This window comes from Populus alba, chromosome 1, assembly GCF_005239225.2.
Source record: "Populus alba chromosome 1, ASM523922v2, whole genome shotgun sequence".
NCBI classification, from domain to species: domain Eukaryota; kingdom Viridiplantae; phylum Streptophyta; class Magnoliopsida; order Malpighiales; family Salicaceae; genus Populus; species Populus alba.
In genome coordinates, this window is record NC_133284.1 from 32927647 (window position 1) to 32942282 (window position 14636).

The 14636-nt window shown below is 35.1% G+C and overlaps 1 protein-coding gene across 1 annotated transcript; it reads right to left on the reverse strand.

The window, feature by feature from the left end:
• Window positions 1-9410: 9410 nt before the first annotated feature.
• On the reverse strand, window positions 9411-14372 carry LOC118040266 (methylmalonate-semialdehyde dehydrogenase [acylating], mitochondrial). The gene is made up of 15 exons (XM_035047160.2): window positions 14213-14372; window positions 14013-14116; window positions 13797-13868; window positions 13541-13702; window positions 13364-13442; window positions 13101-13255; window positions 12776-12839; window positions 12093-12172; window positions 11768-11833; window positions 11269-11319; window positions 11005-11156; window positions 10477-10567; window positions 10316-10396; window positions 9825-9902; window positions 9411-9674 (listed from the first exon to the last, which is right to left on the reverse strand). Exons 1-15 carry the CDS (start codon window positions 14241-14243, stop codon window positions 9579-9581), a joined length of 1362 nt encoding a protein of 453 aa, XP_034903051.1. The 5' UTR covers window positions 14244-14372; the 3' UTR covers window positions 9411-9578.
• Window positions 14373-14636: the final 264 nt, after the last annotated feature.

Here is a 14636-nt window from a genome sequence, read left to right on the forward strand (position 1 = left end):
ACTTGTCCGACTGTTGTTGAGTAGTTTTTAAATATTAAACGAATCCCCCATAAGGTAATTTTAACGTAGGATACATCTCTATGTTTCCCCCAGGGAATCTTTAGAATCCCCACTGTTTAGCTTTCAATTTGCCTCTGACCATCAAATGAAATGTGAATAACCCGTCCTCCTCTCTTTGAAACAAGGGGTGCTTCTGGTTCTGTCAGTGCTTGAAATAATTTTTGTCTTCTCCACATTACTATATCTCTGGAGTCAATAATTTTATATATGGAACTACTGAACTCAATCCTTTGCTGCCCTTACTCTTAAGTTTTCTGTTGAGGTCTATCCTATAGAGGTACTCAAATTAGATCAGCGATCGATTTCTAGATTTCGTCTTAAACCTAATTGGTTACTTCCAATTATGTAAATCAATAGTTCAAACCGCACTCAAAGGTAGGGCATTTTCTATTTTTATAGGAACTTCTGTACCGGAAATAATGATCCAATTATATAGCCCCTCTGGGATGTAAAATATATCTCTTCTCACCATCCCCATAGTATATGAGACAAATGTATGCATTTCAATTATGGTCGTATTCTATGGTTATGATTATACCATATATGTATTTTTTTCATTCCGTGAAAAAATCGATTTTACGGTGTAGATGTTTTATAACCTCCCCTTTATGCCTTGCGGTAATGATTCCTCTGGCATTACGGCCTTTACCATAACAATGCAGCCGATAGATCAAATTATTTTGTATATTGGATTTCACTTGATTGTCTACGACTTCATTGTGTGTGCTCGCGATAGAAGTTTTGTATAAATGTATCGCCATGCTATCAAGTATTTTGATTTAAGTTCTTTTCTTTCTAAGAAATGGAATAGAATAACCCGGTTGAAGCGTAATGATTATACGTCTGTAATGCATTCTATGTCCCATAATAGGTCTCCTTCTTCTACCCTTTCCTGGAAGTCGGTGGCTATTCATAGCTATTACCTTGACACCAAAGAAGAGTTCGACCCAAAGCTTTATTTCTATCCTAGTTGATCCTGATTCGACATTAGAAGTATATTGATTTTTCAACAACAACCGAATACTTTTGTCTGTAACTACTGCATATTTGATCCCATCGATAAAATCTATTATCTTCCCTATGAGTTTTCTAGTTTCAGTAAGAATGCTAGTTCTTATTGTTCATATGTTATGATATGAATATACCACACCAACAGGAATTGAACCTACAAATTCGCCAATTATGAGTTGGGCGCTTTAACCATCCAGTCATGGATGCTTAGCGGGGATCCTCGCACATGGTGAATAACCAAATTCCAATTTAAATGAAATATTTAGGATAAATCAATGCAATTTAAATTTAGGAGGAATCAATGAAAGGACATCAATTCAAATCTTGGATTTTCGAATTGAGAGAGATCAAGAATTCTCACTATTTCTTAGATTCATGGACCCATTTCAATTAAGTGGGATCTTTCATTCACATTTTTTTCCATCAAGAACTTTTTTTAAAAAACTCTTGGAATCCCGAATTTGGAGTATCATATTTTTAACGCATTTCACAGGGTTCAACAAGCAATCGATATTTCACAATCATAGGTGTAGTACTATTTGTAGTAGTGGTCCTTATATATTCATATTAACACTCGAAAGATGGTCGAAAGAAAAAAATCTCAATTTTTACAGGGCTTCTTCCTATACCTATGAATTTCATTGGACCTAGAAATGATACATTGGAAGAATCCTTTGGGTCTTCCAATATCAATTGGTTGATTGTTTCACTCATCTTTCTTCCAAAAGAAAAAATGATCTTTGAGAGCCGTTTCCTAGATCTGAAAGAGAGTACTTAGGTTCTCCCAATAACAAAAAAGTGTATCATGTCTCAATCTAACTAGGGTTCATGATGGTGGAGGAATTGGATAGGAAAAAAGAGGGATTCTAGTTGTAAGATATCTAATGAAACCATCGCTGGAATTGAGATCTCATTGAAAAAGAAAGCTATCAAATATCTAGAGTTTCTTTTTGTATATTATATGGATGATCCAATCCGTAAGGACCATGATTGGGAATTGCTTGATTGTCTTTCTCTAAGAAAGGGGCCAAACATAATTAACTTGAATTCAGGACATCTATTTGGTAGCTATATCTGAATGTTGTTCATCACTTCCATGCAAGATCGATTTAAAGCATTAAATATAAGCATTAGGGTCATGATTTTGTAGTTGGAAAAACTGAGCAAAAAGTTCATGAAGCAAATGCACTTTGCATTTGGATGTCTTTGCAGCCATAATGAGAATTTATTCCATCATGGGCTGCTAGCTTATGAGAAATGAAAGGTCATGTAGGCAAATAGATTGTGGAGGAGCCATTAATGTAGCAAATCTGGATCGGATTTTTATTCTCTTGTTGGTTATAAATAGGGGATGTCAAAATGCCTTAATCACCATCACATTTTGAGGATGAACACAAGAGGAAGAGAGACCTAACATGAAAATAAGAGTCTTGTTAGTTAGCCAAGGACGATTTGCCTGTTCCTTGCAATTTGGGATATGCCCTGGACTAAGAGGCAGGACCCACATTCGGGGTTTCAGGCAGTCTCCTTGGCTAGGTTGACAGGCTCTTCTTTATCATGCCAGGCCTTCTCTTCTTCCGGACAAACACGCCATGCACTCTATCTTGGTATCATTTCGTAAATGCATTTCACAGGGTTCAACAAGCAATCGATATTTCATGATCAAAGGTGTAGTACTATTTGTAGTAGTGGTCCTTATATATCATATTAACAATCAAAAGATGGTCGAAAGAAAAAATCTATGTTTGATAGGGCTTCTTCCTATACCTATGAATTCCGTTGGACCTAGAAATGATACATTGAAAGAATCCTTTGAGTCTTCCAATATCAATAGGTTCATTGTTTCGCTCATCTTTCTTCCAAAAGAAAAAAAGATCTCTGAGAGCCATTTCCTATATCCGAAAGACAATACTTGGGTTCTCCCAATAACAAAAAAGTGTATCATGTCTCAATCTAACTGGGGTTCACGGTGATGGAGGAACTGGATCGGAAAAAAGAGGGATTCTAGTTGTAAGATATCTAATGAAACCGTCATTGGAATTGAGATCTCATTCAAAGAGAAAGCTATCAAATATCTGGAGTTTTTTTTTATATATTATATAGATGATCCGATCCGTAAGGACCATGATTGGGAATTGCTTAATCGTCTTTCTTCAAGAAAAGGGAGAACCATAATCAACTTGAATTCGGGACATCTATTTGAAATCTTAGTGAAAGACTGAATTTGTTATCTCATGTTTGCTTTTCATGAAAAAATACCAATTGAAGTAGAGGATTTCTTTAAACAACAAGGAGCTGGGTCAACTATTCAATCAAATGATATTGAGCATGTTTCCCATCTCTTCTCGAGAAAGAAGTGGGCTATTTCTTTGCAAAATTATGCTCAGTTTCATATGTTGGGGGAATAATCTGAACGAATCAGATTTTTTTAGGAACATATCGAGAGAGAATTAGATTTGGTTAGACAATGCGTGGTTGGTAAACAATGATCGGTTTTTTAGCAAGGCATGAAATATATCGTCAAATATTCAATATGATTCCACAAGATCTAGCTACATTCAAGGAAGGGATTCTAGCTAATTGAAGGGATCTTCTTATCAATCCAGAGATCATTTTGATTCCATTAGTAATAAGGATTCTCAAAATCACATATTGATCAATTAAAGAGAGATTCAACAACTAAAAGAAAGATCGATTCTTTAGCATCCTTCCTTTCTTCAAACGGAACGAACAAAGATAGAATTAGACCGATTCTATAAATGCCCTTCTGGATATTCCTCAATGTCCTGGCTATTCATGAAAGGTGCGAAGGAGATGAATAATCATCTGCTTCCGGAAGAAATCGAAGAATCTTTTTTCTCTGACAAATTGTCAGAACTTCATTTGTGTTCGAATCCTATTGAGAGGTCCATTAGAGATCAAAATTATTGAAGAACGAACAAGATGTTTCTTTTGTCCCTTCTGAGCGATCAAAAAATAAAAAAATAGTTAATATATTCAAGGCAATTATGTATTTATAAAATACCATCTCAATTCATCATATTTCATCATAGTTAATATATTCAAGGCAATTATGTTCCAATAAGATTTCTTTCTAAAACAAAAATCCATTTTTTGATTTATTTCATCTATTCTATGATCGAAACGGGGGGGAGGGGGGATACACGTTAAACCATGATTTTGAATCAAAAGAGAGATTTCAAGAAATGGCGGATCTATTCACTCTATCAATAACCGAGTCGGATCTGGTGTATCATAAGGGATTTTCCTTTTTTATTGATTCCTACGGATTGGATCGAAAACAATTCTTGAATGAGGTATTGAACTCCAGGGTTGAATCGAAAAAGAAATCTTTATTTGTTCTACCTCCTATTTTTTATGAAAAGAATGAATCTTTTTATCGAAGTATCAGAAACAAATGGGTCCAGATCTCCTGCGAGAATGATTTGGAAGATCCAAAACAAAAAAGAGTGGTATTTGCTAGCAACAACATAATGGAGGCAATCAATCAATATGGATTGATTCCAAATTAAAATCCAATATAGCATCTACGGGTATATAAGAAATGTATTGATTCAATTCTTTTTAATAAATAGATCCGATCACAGCTTCGAATATGGAATTCAAAAGGATCAAATAGGAAATGATAATCTAAATCATAGAACTCTAATGAAATATACAATCAACCAACATTTATCGAATTTGAAACAAGGTCATAAGAAATGGTTCGATCCTCTTATTTTCTTTCTCGAACCGAGAGATCCATGAATTGGAATCCTAATTCATATAGATACAAATGGTCTAATGGGAGCAATAATTTCCAGAACATTTGGAACATTTCATTTCTAAGCAAAAGAGTTTTTTCTTTTTCAAGTAGTGTTTGATTGATTATGTATTAATCAATATTTGATTTATTGGTCTGATGTTATCGAAAAAAAAAATTATCTAAGTCACTTCCTTTTTTTTTGTCCAAGTTTCTTCTCTTTTTGTCTAACTCACTTCCTTTTTTCTTTGTGACTTTTGGGAATATCCCCATTTATAGGTCCGAGATCCATATCTATAAGTTGAAAGGTCCGAATGATCAACTCTGCAATCAGCTATTAGAACCAATAGGTCTTCAAATCGTTCATTTGAAAAAATGAAACCATTTGAAAAAATGAAAACCTTTTTTATTGGATGATCATGATACTTCCCAAAAATCAAATTTTTTTATCAATGGAGGAACAATATCATCATTTTTGTTCAATAAGATACCAAAGTGGATGATTGACTCATTCCATACTAGAAATAATCACAAGAAATCTTTTGATAACACGAATTCCTCTTTCTCAATGATATCCACGATCAAGACAATTGGTTGAATCCCGTGAAACTAGTTTATAGAAGTTCATTGATATCTTCTTTTTATAAAGCAAATCGACTTCGATTCTTGAATAATCTACATCATTTATGCTTCTATTGTAACAAAAGATTCCCTTTTTATGTGGAAAAGGCCCATATCAAGAATTATGATTTTACGTATGGACAATTCCTCAATATCCTGTTCATTCGCAACAAAATATTTTCTTTGTGTGGTGGTGAATAAAAACATGCATTTTTAAAGAGAGATATTATTTCACCAATCGAGTCACAAGTATCTAACATATTCATTCGTAATGATTTTCCAAAAAGTGGTCATAAAAGCTTGTACAAACCTTTCCATTTTCCAATTCGACCCGATCCATTCGTTCGTATAGCTATTTATTCTATCACAGACATTTCTAGAACACCTCTAATAAAGGGATAAATATTCAATTTTGAAAGAACTTATTGTTAACCTCTTTCAGATATTAATCTATTTGAATCAAAAGGGAAGAACTTGCATCAGTATCTCAATTTCAATTCAAACATGTGTTTGATTCACGCTCCATATTCTAAGAAATATTTACCATCCGAAAAAAGGAAAAAACAGAGTCTTTGTCTAAAGAAATGCGTTGAAAAGGGGCAGATGTATAGAACCTTTCAACGAGATTGTGCTTTCTCAACTCTCTCTAAATGGAATCTATTCCAAACATATATGCCATGGTCCCTTACTTCGACAGGGTACAAATATCTAAATTTGATATTTTTAGATACCTTTTCAGACCACTTATTACCGATACTAAGTAGCAGTCAAAACATTGTATCCATTTTTCATGATATTATGCATGGATCAGATATATTATGATGAATTCTTTAGAAAAAATTATGGAAGACACAATGGAATCTGATAAGTGATATTTCGAGTAAGTGTTTACATAATCTTCATTTTTCTGAAGAAATGATTCATCGAAATAATGAACCATCATTGATATCGACGTGGCTAAGATCGCCAAATGTTTGGGAGTTTTTTTATTCAATCCTTTTCGTTTTTCTTGTTGGAGGATATCTCGTTCGTACACATCTTCTTTTTGTTCCCCAAGCCTATAGTGAGTTGCAGACAGAGTTCGAAAAGGTCAAATCTTTGATGATTCTATCATACATGATTGAGTTGCAAAAACTTCTGGATAGGTATCCTACATCTGAACCGAATTCTTTCTGGTTAAATAATCTATTTCTAGTTGCTTTGGAACAATTAGGAGATTTGCTAGAAGAAATATGGGGTTCTGCTTCTGGCGGCAACATGTTATGAGGTTGCAATCCTACTTACGGGGTCAAATCAATACGTTCTACGAAGAATTTGTTTACTCTTTCATATAGTAAGGGATTTCACTTGGAAAAGAAAAATGTTTCATACTAAGAGATTCAGGTCCGTAACCATGGGTTCCAATGTACGAGATCTTGTAGCACTTACCAATGAGGCCCTATCGATTAGTATTACATAGAAGAAATTAATTATAGACACTAATATAATTAGATCTACTCTTCATAGACAAACTTGGGATTTGCGATCTTAGGTAGGATCGGTTTTAGGATCATGGGATCCTTTTCTGTCAGATAGAAAGGGTTGTTGCATAAAATGTATTTCTAAGTAATTGCCCCATAGATCCTATATCTATCTATATGAATAAGAAATCATGTAACGAAGGGGATTCTTATTTGTACAAATGGTACTTCGAACATTGAACGAGCATTAATAAATTAACAATACTTATTTATCTTTTGAGTTGTTCTGCCGAATCGATTGCTCAAGACCTTTGGTCTCTACCCGGACCCGATGAAAAAAATAGGATCACTTGTTATGGACTTGTTGAGAATGATTCTGATCTAGTTCATTGCCTATTAGCAGTAGAAGGCACTCTAGTAGGATCCTCACAGATAAAAAAAGATTGCAGTCAATTTGATAATGATTGAGTGACATTGCTTCTTCAGCCCGATCTAAGAAGTCCTTTAGATATGATGCAAAATGGATCTTGTTCTATCCTTTATCAAAGATTTCTCTATGAAAAATATGAATTGGAGTTTGAAGGAGAGGAGGTAGAAGGAATCCTTGACCCACAACAGATAAAGGAGGATTTATTCAATCACATAGTTTGGGCTCCTAGAATATGGAGCCCTTAGGGCTTTTTATTTGATTGTATTGAAAAGCCCAATTCATTGGGATTTCCCTATTGGGCCAAGTCATTTAGAGGTAAGCGAAACATTTATGATTAAGAGGATGAGCTTCATGAGAATGATTTGGAGTTCTTGTAGAGTGGAACCATGCAGTATCAGATACGAGATAGATTTTCCAAAGAACAAGGCGTTTTTTGAATAAGCCAATTCATTTGGGACCCTATAAATCCACTCTTTTTCCTATTTAAAGACCAACCCCTTGTCTCTGTGTTTTCACATTGAGAAAGATGAAGAGATGTCAAAAGAGCTTCTTACTTCCCAAACAAATCCTCCTACATCTATATATAAACTCTGGTTTATCAAGAATACACAAGAAAAGCACTTCGAATTGTTGATTCGTCGCCAGAGATTGCTTAGAACCAAGAGTTCATTATCTAATGGATTTTTCCGTTCTAATACTCTACTCGAGAGTTATCAGTATTTATCAAATATGTTCCTATCTAACGGAAGGCTATTGGATCAAATGGCAAAGGCATTGTTGAGAAAAAGATGGCTTTTCCTGGATGAAATGCAAATTGGATTCATATAATAGGAGAAAGGTTTCCCATTCCTTAGCCTGAAAGATATGTGGCCATAAAATAGGGATTAAGTGGAACAGAATTGACTGGGTGGTAGAGTCGTGGAAACACCTCCTTCTTTCATATTTTGAACATGGAACAATATGTTATTGCTGAAACATGGAAGAATTGAAATCTTATATCAAAACACTATGTATGGATGGTATGAACAGCCTAAACAAGAATTCTTAAACAGCGAGCAACCAGAGCAATTCCTCACTATATCAAAAAATTTCCATTAATAAAAGTTGTAAATCCATTGGAAAAATCAAAAATACATATGTCGGATGAAATGGTGGTTGTTGTTATCTACTCTAATAACGAATCGTTGGTTTAATTAAATAACTAAATAAAATAGATATAACCTTCTCTTCGTCTCATATTGATGGATCTTCTCAATTGGAAGATCCCTTATATGGATAATATACACATTCCAGTTGACCGAGCATAATTCTCATTCTTTTGTTCCAAAGCAAAGATATCCACGGGGCGGTTCGTCCTATTCAGATATTCATGACCAAGAAGTACTGGATTCTCTTTCGGATAGGCTCTAAAAGGAGAAAGAGAAGGAAAGCTTGAATGCCAATATACACATATTATTAAATTCACCAGACCCGATAGTACCCATTTTATTTTGGGAACATAACATCCAGTGCCAAAGTCATTGAAAATGGACTATGTATTGTACTTTATATGATGGGTTACGGGCGGGCATTTTCCAAAGGTTTCTATTGTATCAATCTACCCTTGTGTAATTCCTGTTGAAGACATAGACTCGGGGGTGGGTCCATGGAGGACGATTTCAGAGCAGACTCCCCATTCATTATTCATTAGATAGAGAAGGCCACCAATATTTTGTGATCTGCGACCGAACTTATTCCAATTCAATAAGAGATTTCAGATCAAATCGATATTGATATACCGACTCAATCCAAGATCTCTTATTAAATTGCTCATTCAATGAGCATTCTCAATATTATGCCTTGAAGAGGACTCGAACCTCCACGCTCTTTAACACGAGATTTTGAGTCTTGCGTGTCTACCATTTCACCACCAAGGCATCTTGAAAGTGAGTCGTAGTCCATGAATAAGATATATATATCTAGTGTGATGTATGTAATATATGACAAAGGTGGAGTGTTAGAGTATTTATATTGATCGGTCATGTCATATAATCCCAAGTCAGACATTTAATTGCTTCGATTTGAATTATCTGGAAGATGCCTTATATATATATGTAGACACACGCACACACACCTCAAATGACTTTTCTCATAATAAGAATATATATAAGCCTATTCCGGTCTGGTCTGGTATGAAATGAACTTATAATCATGAAATCGACTAGGTTATAGATTATAAGTTCATAACCCTAGCTCATTCCCATTTTGGGCAAAACAGATCTACTAATTCTTTGATTCCAGTTAGTAAGAGGGATCTTGAACTAAGAAATACTGGGCCAAAAATTTCCTCCTGCAAAGGAAATGTATGGAGAGTGGATCAGTCAATTTTTCACCAATATTTGAGGTCTACTTCTCCATCCACTTGGGAAATTAATGAATTAAGATTTTTTGGAGTCTGGTCTCCAAAATCACAACAACAAAAAAAGAAGTTAAATAATACCTTGTAGCACTCCATGTCAGCTGTGACACCAGATAAGATGGTAGGACCAATAAAATTTCCATGCTCGAATCCTGGAACCTGTTTATCACCATAAACAAATCAGTAAGTAGAAAGTCTCTTTCTGTTAAAGTTAATTGAAAATGAATCATAAAAAGGAGTAAAAGCACCCTTGCAAGAAAGAAACAAAAACACAAAGCTAATGTGAACATGTATGTTTAAGATTAACATATTTTGGACTTGAACTCAATACCTTACCCATCTTGCTTCACAAAGAAATCAAAGAGCTCCAAGAATATTGGTCCTAATGTATTTTCAGTTCCTTACAACGAAGAGAATGCTATTTGCTCTACCAGCCATATTTAAATTACTCTATGACTTCCATATATTTTGTGTTTCTGGTCTGACTTGCATATTCAGGTAGTTTTACCCACCATTATATACAATAAATAAGTAGCGGGTCCCAACAACAAAACAAAAATGCAATAACATACCACTATATTTCTTCCATCAAGAAGAAGCCTGGCACCACTTTCAACACCACTTTGAATTAATCTGCACACTCGCTCCTTAGCCTGTACGAACAGATAAGATTTCCAAGTAAAGATTTGATCATGGTGGTGCAGAGCAGGTTAGGAATAATTCTGAAACATACCTGTTTACTAATCACTGGACCAAGGTCTGCATCAGGCTCCATTCCTGAATTTACTTTTAGAGATTTTGCACGTTCCACCAGTTTATTCTCCCTAGAAAAGTTTGAAAAACTTCTCTGTTATACAGTTACATCTTGGTCAATCACCAAGGGGCTATTATTTTCCATTAATCGTACAAAACAACATAGTAAACATCTGCAAGGGGATGCAATCTATGTATAACATGCATGTTAAAGCCCCATTTGTCCATGCAATGGGGATGCTGCCCCTCTGTGTAAACAGTGATAAAGGCTACAATTTATGTCCAGCCTCAAATCCCATCTACAAATGCATGTGTCAGCTCTCAACGAAGGAGCTGTATCCTATTGTGGCTCTACTAAAACTGATCCAGCTTCCATAACATAGCTGAAAAATCATTCTCTTGATATCCTATTCCTTTGCAGTAGCTAACTGGCAGCAGATTACTTGGAAAGTTCAGCTAGAAGTTATCAATTTAACAAGCTGTGGATTTCAATTGGAAACAAACTTACCATGACTGTGGGTCTCCAACAAAAACTACAGTGCTCAGTGCCATACATCTTTGTCCCGCTGCCCCAAAACCAGCAGCAACTAAAGCATTCAAAGTGGCATCAACATTGGCATCTGGTAAAACGATTGCATGATTTTTAGCTCCCATGTTAGACTGCACAAAAGAATACAGATAGCCAATTGACTCCAACTTCAACCATTGTGAAAAAACCATATTGCTCCTAACACACTGAATAGTTATTACTAAAAAAATGATGTGAACTTACCTGTACACGTTTCCCTTTAGCTGATGCTCTTGAGTATATGTGCATACCAGCCTGTGAATATGATAGCAAAAAATCAAGAAATAATGTGACTATCATTTAAGTAATAACATGTCAATGTGGCAGAAAAGAGCAATGATCTCCAGAATGTTTTCCCCACTCAAAAATAACAGGAGAATAAGTTTAAAGGTTAGCCACCAAAATCTGTTCTTGTTCAGGATCTTCATTTTCCACAGAATGCTTGGGATAGAAATATAAGACCATAAAAAGATTGAGAGTGTTTGGCAATGCAGCCAAAAAGCTGTTTGCCAAAATTGTTTTTTAAAAAAATTTGCTTAAATTTTTTTTGGATCATTTTAACATACTGATATCAAAAATGAATTAAAAAAAACATTATTTTAATGCATTTCTAAGCAAAAACACTTTGAAAAGTAACTTCTACCAGAATGTCAAACACACTCTAAGTAGAATCAAAATCTGGATATTGCAGTGCGTAACTTACAGTATTGGATCCCACAAATGATATGGCTCTAATGTCGTCATTGTCACAAATTGCATTAACAACATCCTGCCACAAATGGAAACACATTAGAAAAACAGTGCTGTTAAAGACACATAAACAAATGAAAATCACAAGATCATATCTCAGGCAATTTCCACTATATCACAGCCCTCCAACATGCAAATGAAACTGCAAAATCTTAATAAGTTAGAATCAATTAAATAAAATCCAATTTTTCAAGTTTATTTTCTTAGGAAGATATAGCTACCAAAACACGATAAAGATTAAGAAGCTAAAAAGAGTTCATTGTTGAGCAAAACCATACATTGGTGCCATGAACAATGTTTAAGACACCATCTGGCAGACCAGCCTCCATTGCTAACTCAGCAAGTATTATAGAAGCACCTGTTACAACACGAAAAACGAAGTTACTGTTACAAATAAAAGTAAGATGATTGATTATTTTGTGCAGAATATGAATGGAGTTGGAACTGTGATTAGTGAACATTTATGCAGGGACTGCTTTAGTCCCAAACTGTTTTACTGAATTTTCCTGAACTTTCAAAACTATGTTTCTTTACATTACTAAAAAATTTAAGAGAAGAAAACCTATAATAAGGCAGGACAATTTTGAAATAATTGAACAATTTCCATTAACTGTTCAAAGTGGACAGTTACCTTCAACAGGAAAAAGAGCAAGGCAAACACCACTTATGACAAGAGCACATAATCTGACATACTAAATTCAAGCTTCCAAACACTTATATTATTGGCTTAAAGGGGTCTCCTGAAGGAAAGTCCTACAATTCTGAGCTAAAGGTTCTTCCAATACTCATAGGAGGCTATTTATTTTCATGGTAACCAACTTCTAAACAAAGTTTTATCACATATATATGACTAGAGAAGATAGAAAGTATCTTTCTAACCTATGAATTTAACACACGCTGGTACCTTGAAGAGATAATGCTCCAAATATTATGCACAGAATATAGACAAGGTAATCCTTACCAGGATCTTTCTCTGATGGCTTCAATATAAAGGTGTTACCACATGTTATGGCAACAGGGAACATCTGCAGCCAAAAAGTAGAACACATTTTTAAATTTTTTTTTCTCTGGAAACTCAAGATTTGCTCACAAATCAGAAAAGCTTTAAATGTTTGTACACTTGTGAAACATGATCAACTTCAAGATGAAGCTAGAAGTTGGCCCAGTTAACTGCATCCTTTCATCTTAAGAAAAAGATTTAAGTTACATCTTTGTAATAATGATATAGCAGGCATCCCAATATGCATGGACAGAAAAAATTGCGAAGAAGAATACTGAAGGCTTACCCATAAGGGAATCATTGCTGGAAAGTTGAAAGGGCAAATCCCAGCACATACACCAAGTGGCTCTCTGATGCTAAAGGTATCAATTCCATTTGACACATTAGGGACATACTCACCCATCTGCAAAGTCGCCATTCCACAAGCATGTTCCACCACCTCTATAAGAGAAAAAATTCAAATTGAGAGAGCATATATGCGATCAACTACAATTTTGAACCAAAAGAGACTTTAGGAACAGTAAATAATAAAAGACGAAGAAGACTAACCCAGCCCACGGAACACATCTCCATGAGCATCCTTCAAGGTCTTCCCCTGTTCAGTAGTAATATTCATCGCAAGCTTGTCCTAGAACAAGATCACAGTAATTCTAACCATCAAACGAAACCTATTTAAAAATAATACAGATAAAAAGCAACAATGACGAAAAATTCTAGCATGCTTACAATGTCTCTACGAATAAGCTCTTGGAGCTTGAGCATGACACGCTGACGAGTCGTAATTGGCGTGTTACGCCACGCCGGAAAAGCCTGCTTTGCTGCAGAGACTGCAGCTCTGAACTCTTCGTTCGTAGTCAAAGGAACCCGTGACACGGCTTCTTGTGTTGCCTAACCCCATATACCAATCCATTAAACCCAAAACAACTTTCAATCATCACTAAAAACAAAGAAAAGTATAGTAGCAATAATAATATATACTCACAGGATTTATCACATCAATGGTTGAAGATGATTGCGAATCAACGAATTTTCCTCCAATAAGATTGGGGACTCTCTGATACAGCACACAAACTTGTAAGAAATTATAAAACTGAAGAAAAGTTTCTCGAGTTTATGAAGAACTTCCTGAGAAACCAAACAGACCATAAAGCACCGAACATATGCGTGTGTACGTATAGATTTATAATGGGTATATTACCGGAGGGCAAGGTAGGCTTGAAGAAGGCTCAGCTGCACCAGTAGAGAAACAATAAGAGCTTCTTAAAGCAAAGATCGAAGGCTTCAAGGCCTTTAGATTTCTCGCTGAAACACCAAAAGAAAAGGAATCAAAATAAATCAACTTTGTAACAAGTGAAATAAAACAGATGATTGATGATTAGTTCCGCGCAAGTTGCTTACCTCGTTGAATCGAGGATCGAAGAAGCAACATCGTTTTTCTTTTTGTTTCTACTTGCTTTGATTCAGTGACTCTGTGACGACACTGTTTTTAGTTTAGGCGAAATGCTTGTTCCTTCAAGAGGATGTTACATAGTATATTCCTTTTTTATTATTATTATTTGATTAACATGGATGTCCGGCCCAGCTTGCACGTATCTCGATTAATTCCATGTACCCTGAAGTTAACGATTATGTAAGTTTCCAATAGTCATTATCATATAAGCAATCTAGGGTTCAAATCTGAGATCATAGAAAAAAATAAACCTTTTGTTCCTAAGTTTTTATCATTGTCCACCACCTAATGGTTAAATACATGCCCACTTGTTATACTGCGAGAGTGATTAGTGTTATGACTTATGACTAGATTTTTCTCCCTCTAAGTAAA

What these genes read in the sequence shown, in the direction of transcription:
- LOC118040266 (XM_035047160.2), bottom strand. Translation starts at nt 14,243, where the DNA reads ATGTTGCTTCTTCGATCCTCGATTCAACGAG. An exon ending in CAGCAATGATTCCCTTATGG is followed by an intron (nt 12,840 to 13,100) that starts GTAAGCCTTCAG and finishes TTTTGGCTGCAG; the next exon opens with ATGTTCCCTGTTGCCATAAC. An exon ending in GTCCAGTGATTAGTAAACAG is followed by an intron (nt 10,397 to 10,476) that starts GTATGTTTCAGA and finishes CTGTTCGTACAG; the next exon opens with GCTAAGGAGCGAGTGTGCAG.